This window comes from Myotis daubentonii, chromosome 11 (assembly GCF_963259705.1).
Source record: "Myotis daubentonii chromosome 11, mMyoDau2.1, whole genome shotgun sequence".
NCBI lineage: Eukaryota > Metazoa > Chordata > Mammalia > Chiroptera > Vespertilionidae > Myotis > Myotis daubentonii.
This window is the reverse complement of record NC_081850.1, coordinates 63782749-63794212: the sequence shown is the minus strand read 5'-3', so window position 1 is coordinate 63794212 and position 11464 is coordinate 63782749. Positions and strand designations below refer to the sequence as shown.

At 36.5% G+C, this 11464-nt stretch overlaps 1 protein-coding gene across 3 annotated transcripts in view; it reads right to left on the bottom strand.

The window, feature by feature from the left end:
* Window positions 1-336: 336 nt before the first annotated feature.
* The window catches only part of MUSK (muscle associated receptor tyrosine kinase), a 70608-nt gene continuing 59480 nt past the window's right edge, over window positions 337-11464 (bottom strand). For all 3 annotated transcript variants that reach the window (XM_059657622.1, XM_059657623.1, XM_059657624.1), the window contains 4 exons: window positions 8614-8815; window positions 7929-8120; window positions 6685-6833; window positions 337-5346 (listed from right to left, as the gene is read on the bottom strand). In XM_059657622.1, the coding sequence (XP_059513605.1) occupies window positions 4664-5346; window positions 6685-6833; window positions 7929-8120; window positions 8614-8815 (1226 nt within the window). In that variant the 3' untranslated portion in view covers window positions 337-4663. The remainder of the gene's footprint in view (window positions 5347-6684; window positions 6834-7928; window positions 8121-8613; window positions 8816-11464) is intronic.

The window sequence follows — 11464 nt, the reverse complement described above, 5'->3', positions numbered from 1 at the left end:
AAAACATTATATTTTATAATGAAAGATAGAAATAAACCAAATGTCCAACAATAAAATAATAGTTATATTAAGTAAGTCCATATAATAGAATACTCGTTAGCCATTTAATACTTGTTGACATGGAAGATATTAATGCTATATTTAGTGATTAAAGCAAAGCTTGAAACAATACAATGATATGATCTTGCTTTTGTTCAAAAATTATCTATCAATCATCTACCTACCTACCAATCTATTTACTTATCTGAAAAAGACTGAAAGAATACTTATCTTGATGTTAATGTTAGTTACCACTGATTGCTATTTTTTGTTTTCTTTATTATTATACATTGTATATATTATTATTATATATTATTATTATATATTATTGCTTATTATTTTTTTCTTTTAAAAAGTAAACAAATATCGCTTTTATAATAAAAATGTACACTTGACCCTTGAACAATGAGTGGGTTAGGGGCACAGACAACTCCCTCCCCTTACACACACACCAGTTAAAAATCTATAACTTCTGACTTCCCTAATACCTAGGTTGTTCCCCAGTATCCATGAGGCTACTGGGTGTGGGACCCGCTGCGAAACCTAAGCTCTGTGGATGCTCAGATATCCTATAGGATGTATAATCAATGCATGCAGTCGGCCCTCTGCATAGAAAACAGTATAGGTACTTGTTGAAAAAAATCCGTGTATAAGTGGACTTGTGCAGTTCAATCCCGTGTTGTTCAAAGGTCTTCTATAAACGTTATTTTAAGGTGAAAGTATTTTTCCATGTGTAAAGTATAACACCAGTTTATAAAATGAGTCTTATAAATCAATTAGAAAATGAATAACACAATAGAAAAATGGGGAATCATAGATGATTCCCCAAATAAAAACTATAAATGACCTAGGAACAAGAAAAATTCAACTTCACTAGTAATTAAAACAAAATTAAAATGAGATATTTTTCTATAACCAGATAAACGAAAGATTTCTTAAAAATAGAGAATTAATTCTCTGACAGCAAGCGATTAGGGCTATGAGATCTCTTGTGCAATGCAGAGATGAGAACCCTATTTCTAGGGAATGTGACAATACATAACAAAAGCCTTACTATTGTGCATGCCATTTGTCCAAACATTATCTTCCTCAGAATTTCCATAAAAAGGTAATTATGGCCATGTCCAAATAAGGATGGTCATTACAATATTGTTTATAATACTGAAAAATTTATATGTTAAAGAAAAAACTAAATTATGGTATAGCCATAAAATGGAATATCAGAAATCAAATGGATATTTTAAAGATTAGTTTGTGACATGGAATAGGTTCATAATACACTACAAAGTGAGAAGTGTTCTTTTTCTGCTCCATTACAACCCCCCAAACATTGTCAGGTTTTTTTGTTTGTTTGTTTTTTGTTTGGTGTTATGTGATATACTCTGGTACTCTTGCCATGCTTGATAGTTGACCACTTAAGATGACTTGGTATCTCATACTGTTCTGACACTTGTTAACAATGGCATGATGAGTATCTTTCTCTCTCATCTCTCTTTTTGAGTTTGTACAATGATTTTACAATGGGAAATTTATTTAAAAAAGAAAACAATACTGGTAAGTAATGGGTCCATGTTCCTCAATACAGAACCTTAGGATAAGCATTAAGGAAATAACAGTGATCTTAACCTAAATTAGAAATACATTTAGAGGTAACAAAAAGAAACATGCTATCTACTTGACTTTCTGATTAAATTGACAATGCTACAACATACTTTTTTTCTATTCAATAAAGACTTGGATATGAAGTTAATAATAAAAGGGGTATAGTACATGCAAATTACAAATCACCTCCTTACAGTCACAGAGGTTCCCTCTCTGTAAACTGAAGCATCACAGTATGGCGGTTGAGAGCTCAGCCTCTTTGATCATACACTAGGCTCTGTTGCTCTGTGCCTGTTTGCTCACCTAAAATGTGGGCATGGTGATAGTACCAATGACACAAGGATGCTCTGCGGTTTAAATTAATGTATTTAGAGTCCTTAGAATATACATGGTAAGCATTCAATAAATGCTGTCAGATAGTGTTATTTTTATTATAACTATTACTGTAGTGGGAGTTGTACTTGTTATTTTTAGATGTCAATCATTTTTAATGAAGTTGAATGGTTCCATAATATTTACTTGCTCCCTCACTCACTGTATTTACCTATATTTCTATAACATTTTTGGCTTTGGTTTCTTGAATATCAGAGCCTAAAACACACACAGACCGAGAACCTGGGAGGCTGTGGAAGCCATGAGAAAGAGAGAGACAGGGAAGTCGGGGAACTCATTGAGCAGAAGGGAGGAAAGCAGAGACTAGCTCAAAGTTGCAGACAGTAGAACCGAGGCTATGGAAACCTAGCTCTGAGGGCCAACGTGACACCCGCAGTACAAGCCACATGGTGGGTACTCTAGTAACTGTATTGACCTGCTTTTCTGTGCTAGCTTTTCTGATTGGCTTGACTTCCATGTCTTTCTTTTATAATAAAACTTTTCAGCTGATGAAACCGGAAGACACCTTTGAAGTTTTCAGAGCATATGTGACACACATATGTGAACCATTTAAAATATAACTTGGGTATCTACATGAAAGCTCTCAACTTGCAGTGGCCCTCTCCAATTTCTCTGCTTTGTTTGGCCTCTTGGCTTTCTGTTTTGAACTCATGCTGCAGCCTTATTTTTCGAGCCCTTTGGGTACCTGACTCAATTTGAACTTATAATCAGGACTTTTATGTAAAACACCTCCCTACTTAGGTCTCAATCCTAACTTCCTACTTCCCTATTAATGAATCAGAACTATGAATAGGCAGGTCCTTACATTGTTATAGCCCATGGAATCTGCTCTGGCCTAAAAAGGGAGGAAGATTAGATAATAGGCAGGTAGGCAGTGATAGAGCTTGAGTATCGTGCAGTCAAATTGAAGGGGAGGGAATGTGAGCAGGAGGATTTTGGAAAGTAATGCTGATAGAATATCAGGGGTGAAGGATAGGACAAAGTCTCGGGTAATTTCTATGTGCTTGTCTTGGTTGCCTGGAGTGACTATGAATAAGAAATGGGAAGTTTTCCAGCAAAGATGACAAGTTGTTGCATGAAGGTGGATTTGGAGGTTGCAGGTGGAGCCTTCCGGCAGACAGTGGAAAATCTGCTTTCAAGAATTCTGACCATTTCTCCATTGCCTAACTACCAATTAGTGTAAATTAAAGTAAGCAGGTATAGTGTAGACTGCTATTTCCTCTTCCCTGTTTATTTGCTTCTCAGGAGAATATAGGTTCATGCTCAGATCATTCATGTTGGTCTTAAATAAAGACACATTGTGTGGAGCTCCACTGAAAAATCTAGCGCCACAGGAATCTGAGTCCTAGAGTATTTCTAAAAGAATCATAAAATGTAAAAAGATAGGTTATCATACAGAAAGTTGGTAAGCAGCACTATATTAATTCTACTGCCTATTAAGTTGGTTTCTAAAAGGAAAAAGTGTCAATGTCAAAAGGCACAAGAACATCAGGTCTAAAATAACTCAAAGCCATAAGATCATTTTGTGAAATCCCATATTATAAACTATGGTTTAAGAGCTTTAATAGACTGTGGCAATAAAATTAATGAATGACAGATTTGAAATATGCGGCTTCAAAAGTAAACACAAAATCAAATGGTAATATTTTGCAAAAGGTATATAATATCAGTCCACAATGTTATTTAGAAAGTTATTTCGGCCAGAGTGTCTATCTTTACATAAGAAATAAAAGGGAAAAAATAGCTAAATAACTGAAAAAGGACAGAAAGTCCTGGAAAGAGGAAGAAATAAAGATGAAAGCAAAAAAAAGAGATACCAATAAAAATTTCAAAGAAAAAGATAAACTTATAAAACTCAAAAACATTTTTTTTCAGAAAAATGTTAGGAACAAAATAAGTAGATTAAATTCATGACAAGAGCATACAAAGGAAAAACATCTGAAGGAGGAGAAGCACAAAGACGGAAAAAGGAACTAAAAATCACAGTAAGAATGAAGACTTGCTGACTGCTCATTTTATTCCTTACAAACCCCCTATCAATAAAGTAAACCATAGCTCTGTAGGTCACAGACAAATATAAAAGTATGCATTAAGTGCAAGAAAGAAATTAAAAAAAACCAAATATCCATCTTTGGGTGGGGAGACAATGAATGTGTTTTTCTTTTTAGTTTTCTGTGTTTTATTTAAATATCATACATGAAGCTACACTACTCCCAGAATGGACAGGAATTAGCTCTACTAAAAATGAAACTCTGTATCACATTTCATATTAAAATGTAATACAGCAAAGTATTAAAATGTAATACTCTGCTGCCAGCTAATTCAGGAACAGAGCAGATGACATTCTTTCCTGTACAATATGTAATACAAACTTTCCCCATGAGGAAGAGTAGTTATCTCTGGTTATCTGACATATTCCAAGCCTGTGTTTCCAATCATTAACTTTCAATAGATTGACCTCCTATCTGAGCTCTGTGCAGTTTTTGTTTTTCCCAAGAAACAAATGACATGCTACTCATGTCTACTATTGTTCTTTCTACCTAGGTCTTGTTGGGCCTCTGGCACTGTGTTCCTCTGGCTCCCAGAGTCTGAGAGGAAACGGTAGTGTTTTATTTGCACATCTTCCACCTTAGACACTCACAGTTCCATCTGCCCTCTCACACATGCGTTCCAGAATTCGGTGAATACTGGCGAAGCTGGGTCTGTCGGCAGGCAGCTTGCTCCAACACAGACGCATTAGATTGTATAGCTCCAGGGGGCAATTCTCAGGGCAGGAGAGGATGTTGCCATCTCGCACGTAGTAAATGACCTCCTCGTGGGCCATCCCATAGTAGGGCTGCAAGCCATAGGAGAAGATCTCCCACAGGACCACACCGTAGGCCCACACGTCAGACTCGGTGGTGTAGCGGTTGTAGAAAATGGACTCAGGTGGCATCCAACGGATAGGGATCGCATCGTTCTCATTAGCTTTGTAGTAGTCTGCTGAATAGATGTTCCTGGAGAGGCCAAAATCGGCAATTTTCACCACCATGTTCTCACCCACCAGGCAGTTCCTGGTGGCTAAATCCCGGTGGACAAACTTGCGCTCTGAGAGATAAGCCATGCCAGCTGCTACCTGCCTGGCTATGCAAAGCTGCTCAGCGCAGGAGAGGGGCGGGGGCCCAGGGCTGGAGATGTGTGCCCTCGGGGACAGGTCGCTGTGACTGAGGCTGCACGTGGTGTGAGGCGACATGCTGCGGAGGAACTCGTTGAGGTCGCCATAGGCCATGTATTCAAAGAGCAGGCACATGGGTTTCCCCACGGCACACACACCTGGAACCAAATAGCATCCTTTGTTAGGTAGGGTTTCCAAAGCGACACACTGGGAAGAGCACTAAAAGCAAGTGACCAGATCAGAATATGGGGCCCTGGCTTTTTGTTGACAGCTTCATAGTCAAATATGGACCCCATCTCTTTGTGTAAACATCTATTTACCGAATAAGATGCAGGTATCTATCATTCCTCCTAGGGTGCCTTAGCTCCTGACCCTTCCAGTGTTTCCTTCTATCATCCTTTAACACAGTACTTACTATCCTATGTCATAAGCATCCATTTATTTGAAATTTTCCTCCCCAACATCTTAAAAGTAGAGATTAAGTCTTTTTTAAATTCTGCAAACTGACCACGTCTGGTAGACCAGGTACTCAGTGTTTGGTGAAGGAGTTTATGAATGGATGTTAGAGATGTAAGTAATTCCTCTGTGTTTCTGCTACTTCTCTGAAGAAGGATAGTAAGGAAGGTGTCACATGAAATTTGGGAAGAATAGCAAAAACAATCCCAAGATCTTAGATAAAGTTTTCAGGTTGCTGCCATAAAACATTCTGAAATTTAGGTTTCATGCTAGAAAGGAAAAATGTTAATATAAAGAGTCTTAGAGCCCTAACCGGTTTGGCTCAGTGGATAGAGCGTCGGCCTGCAGACTCAAGGGTCCCAGGTTTGATTCCAGTCAAGGGCATGTACCTTGGTTGCGGGCACATCCCCAGTAGGGAATGTGCAGGAGGCAGCTGATCGATGGTTCTCTCTCATTGATGTTTCTAACTCTCTATCCCTCTCCCTTCCTCTCTGCAAAAAATCAATAAAAAATATATTTTAAAAAAGTCTTAGAATTAGTATCAGGAGGATATTTTTATATCTTAAAATCTTGCTACATTTTAAAGGGAAACTGGGCAACTTGGAATATTAGATCATTTGGGCACAATTTTACATCACCATAAAAATAGATTATTAGATCTATTTATTTTAGGCAATAATTAAAAGTCCCCATTCAAAAAGGAAGAGAAATAAAAACACTATTATCTTGGCTTATTTATTGTAGGGTTTACTTTTTAATTCCAGGGATGTTAGCAAACAGTATATTTCTATGTATTAGAAAATAAAAGAAATGACAACATTGTACTCTGTAAAATTTTAAAAAGCCAGTTTTTAAAAACTGAGGTGAATTGATGAGATGTTCCACTCCCTGATACAGAATCTAGTATATAGGAAGGAACAGAGACATTTCTCTGGTCAAGGCATGAAGGAGAGAAAAGCACAAGTGAGGTATGAAGGAGGAAAATCTGGCAAAGTCTCCGTTTTCTGATACAATAAATGTCTTCACTTATATGCTCATACCTAAGAGTTTCACAATGTTAGGATTGTCAAATTCCGCCATGAGGGCCGCCTCCCGCTGAAAGTCGGCTTGCATGTCAGCTGAAGCCTCTTCTTTGAGCATCTTAACTGCCACCATAGTGGACGGTTCGTGGGGAAGTAAGCCTGGAGCCCTGGGAGGTTCATTTATTTAGAAAGAAATCAAAGATCAGGAATCGTATTCATAGTCACATGTCTGTGCATATTCATTTACATCCCCCCATTTATGCAGCCTTTTCCAGAGCCTCAGAATCAAAGAAAGATGCCAATAAGTAGATTGTACTTAAAATTTCTTGACTTCAATTAATAAAAATCACTGGGGCTATGTTCAATATAGATTAAGTTTGAAAAGTTCAGTATTCATACATTATAGGAATTTTTACAACCCCACAGAACCAATGGGATTATCATTACCATCCTAACCCCTTAATCTCTGGCCAGAGCCTAAAATTCTAGGAGGGTAGGGACCATGACTTATTCATCTCTATGTCCCCAAAGCCCCTACAATGATACATTGCATACTTTTGGTTTTTAATAAGTATTTGTGTGAGATTTTCATTAAACATGTAAACTTCTTCCCAAGGCCACCTTGAGTGGATGTAAAGTTGTGTCCCACCCAAGAGCACCAGGTCCAAGTGATAATTGGTGTCCACATTCTCTGGCCCAGCAGTTCTGAGGAGCTGCGTCTTGCAGAGAGCATCTTTTATTCCAGTTCACACAAAGGGCTGGCATTGGGCCTAGCGCATACTTGTTTCTCTGACATTTTTGCATTATTTTTTTTTCTTTGTCTGTTTTGCTATTCTAAGAGCATCTATTTAGTATCTATACAGGTCGGGCCCTGAGTGCTTAAATAGAAAAACTAGTTCAAAGTAAACTTTAAGCAAAGCTTACTTGAAAATTGAAGAGAAGTATATTTGAGAATTATTTACTAAGAATTTTGCAAGAAATTATTTAAAATGTATTTAAAATTATTTTCTAAAAAGGAAAGATGATTAAACTTTGCTGATTACTTATAATTTGAACACTTTACAAATGAAGATTCTCCCCATATACACACCCTCCTTTCGAGCAGAGAGGGAAATTAGATTCAAAGTACAGTTCTCAATACAAGTAAGGTTGATGGCATGAAGAATTAACTACTTTGATAATAACTATTATACATACTGGCCTGGTAACTTTTCAGACACAGCGTATTTCAGTGAAGAGATTTTTTTACATTTTTTTTTTACCTTGCTTGAAAGACCCTTCCAAATGCTCCTTCTCCAATATCCCTCACATATTCAATATTATTCCTTGGATATTCCAGGCTGAGCAATTTGGGATTCAGAAGGAGTGGCATCCTCTGGTACATGGGGTTAGGATGCAGTCTGTCCAGCAGAAGCTCAGATGGAAGAGTAGTGAGGGTCACTGCTGCTGATTCTCTGTAGGATAAGGTAAGATCAGTAAGGAGCTCAGGCTCAGGTGAGATCTTTATACTCAGACTTATGTTCTAAAGAGATTTGGCATTTAGTAGGAAACAATACTAAGACAGCCAAAGATCGCTCAGTTTTAGAGCAATGAAGTATTTGGTTTGGTCTAGAGTCAAATGTCACATTTTCTCGGGAGTTTTGTCCAGTCTAGCAGTGGCAAAGGAGATGAGGGGGAAGATGGGAGCAGGAATAGCCATATTCTTCCAAATTATTGTTTAGCTTCTATGTGCTGAAAATGTCAACCTGAGGACATGTGATCCTATGCAAAAGTTACTGATATTTTAAAGATCATGTTGGGGTGCTTAATTTTAAAGCAATGTCATAGATGTCATAAAAAGACTGGCATGGCAGTAATATGTATTCCACCTCTCACTCCCTATTCCAATATTAAATATGTAGGTTTTAAAACATTACTGCAAGTGGTTAGATTAAACTAGAGCCTCACCTTTTCTTATTTTTCCATTGTTTTCGCCTTCGGCAGCAATAAAGAGTGGTTATGGTAAGAAGCGCAAATACTGCGAAGCTGGACATGATAGAGATGATTACAGTCATGGAATATGCAGGTGAGACAGAAAAGGAGGAGGAGGAGGAGGAAGGCAAATTTGGAATGTCCACACTCGGCTTTGAGGACGTCATTGGTGGGAATGCTGAAAGTAAACAATAATGCTTGTCATTCAACATTAAACTTTTAAATTGCAACTTTTGTATTCAAGCAATCAGTAAACTAAATTTAACTTTAAGAATATGTTTTTATATATCAGATTCTCCCTGGTTATATATCTATAAAGTCTAATTGTAAGGCTCCAGTGAGGTCCAGTTGAAAGTAAATCCAGCTTACAGGAGCGTAAAATTTAAAAAATGAAACTTAGAGAAAAAAACATTTTTGGTCACGACCAAAAAATACAGACCTGGGGAGTCTGAGGATGAGGGGAGTTGGGCGAGGTGGAGATATCTGTAATACTAGCAATAATATGAAAAATAATAATAAATAAAAGAACAAATAGTTGTCCATAAAAAAAAAACAACAGATCCTGGACTAGTGCTCTTTCCAATGCATCATGTTGTTTGCGACCTGACAGCAATTGTGGAATTTGTTATTAAATACAGTCTTTTAATGAAATTATACTTGAAGTCAGGGTTGTCTAAAGCTGAGCTTTATACTGTTGTTTTACAAACAGAATAAAATTAATGGAAGAAGATGAAAAATTGGGACACAAATGAGCAGCAGTTAGTTCATCTAAAAATTGGCCATTGTCAAACTCCCATTCAAAAGGTCTATGCAATATAAATATGAGGTGAAATCTGCATTACTGCTAGAAACCAAAAGATGCCATATGCATATCACTCAGTCGAGTGCAAAGTACATTAGATATCTATAAAACAATCATATTAATTATATTTTAAGTCCTTTTAATTGATTAAGTAAAGACAAGAACATGGATACAGAGTATTTTAATAATATAACTAACAGGAAAGTTTTACTAGTAAAGAATGAAATTTATACCCTAAAAAGAGAGAATAAACCTTATTTTGAAATATTTGTGGAAAAGTGACCGACACGATCTTTTTGTCAGGCCATCAAGGAAAATCTCAATAAAATAAAAAAGCAGAAATTATGCAGATCTGTTATTTGACCAAAATGCAATTAAATAGATTAAATAAAATCCAATAGGACATCTAAAAAAAGAAAATATATTCAGTATCTTTTCCATCATAGAGTAAAAAGTAGCCAGACACCGATTAGAAAATGACTTCCTAATAGGAGGTATGGAATTTGGCCAAAACTGTGCTAAATGATAAACTCATAGCATTATCTCTTTCCATTAGATAAAAAAAAGAAAGAACTAAACATTTATCCCCAGACTTTGGAAAGGAAACAAAAACTACAGAAAACAAAGGAAAATAGAAGATAAAGTAACAGGCATGTACAAGCAGAAATTAATAAGTTAGAATACATATATCACAAATGATAGAATTTAAAATAGGTGAATAGTTGGTCTTATAAATATTACTAAGTAGCCTAATCAATGGAATTTTAATTTTAAAAACAGGAAAGGCACAAACATACAAATTAGGAATGTTGAAGGAATTAGACAATAGATTCAAAGGTCAATGAAAATAAATAATTACATTTTTTAAATCTTAAGGGAAATGCTATTATTAAATTTGAAGAATTAGAAAATCTGAATATAGCTATAATTAGGAAATTTAACCAGTTAACTGCCACATTTTGAATTTAATTAAAAAGGGGGGGGGGCTAAACTGGAGAGCTGCTAATAATAAAGATGGGGCAGTCATTAAAAGACAGGGAGAAGTGACTATTTTTGTATCTGTATTTTACCGAGCAGTTCATACCATATTTAACATGCAAGGGAATGTAATGTAATTCATAAAGTTTGTAGTGTAATTTCATTAATAAATATAAAGGTAGTTTTTCCTAAAAAAATATCAGAAAATAGAATTTAGTGGCATATTAAGAGGATAATCCATGATAATTTAGGATGATTTATTTTCTAAATGCAAAAATTGACATAGTTTAAACAATAGTTTTGTTTTATGGATTTAAATACTTCTTCCTTTAGGGGTAGTTTTGTTTTGCTTTTCCTTGATTATTGTTTCTGATCATTTTGCTCTGGTCTTCCCTAGAGTGACATTAGTTGTAGCTTTGGATTGAAATAATCAATTTGGAACTTCAGTTTCTTTCCTTTTAAAGTTTCTCTCCTCAACATGATTTTTAAAAAATGTTTTTATTTATTTCAGAGAGAGGAAGAGAGAGTGAGAGAAGGATAGAAGCATCAATGATGAGAATCATTGATCAGCTGTCTCCTGCATGCTTCTACTGGGGATTGAGCCCACAACCTGGGCATGTACCCTACTGGGAATCGAACTATGACCTCTTCATGGGTTGACATGCAACCACAGAACCACACTACTGGGCATCTTCTCATCATGATTTTATCTCTTTATCCTTTTCCTCTGAACATCAGGGGAATTTTATTCACTCATTCATTCATACATTAATGTGTCCCCTAAATTAATATTGAATGTTAGGTATCAAGAATACTGTCGTGAACATGACACATCTTAGTGTTAAAGTATTTAACTGGGCCCTAGCTGGTTTGGCTCAGTGGATAGAGCGTCAGCCTGTGGACTAGCAGCGGTTACCAACCAGTGGCCCGTGGTTTGAAAGGTTGGCAACCACTGCACTAAAGGGTCCCAGGTTCTATTCCGGTCAAGGGCACATGCCCATGTTGTGGGCTCGATCCCCAGTAGGGGGCATTCAGGAGGCAGCCTAT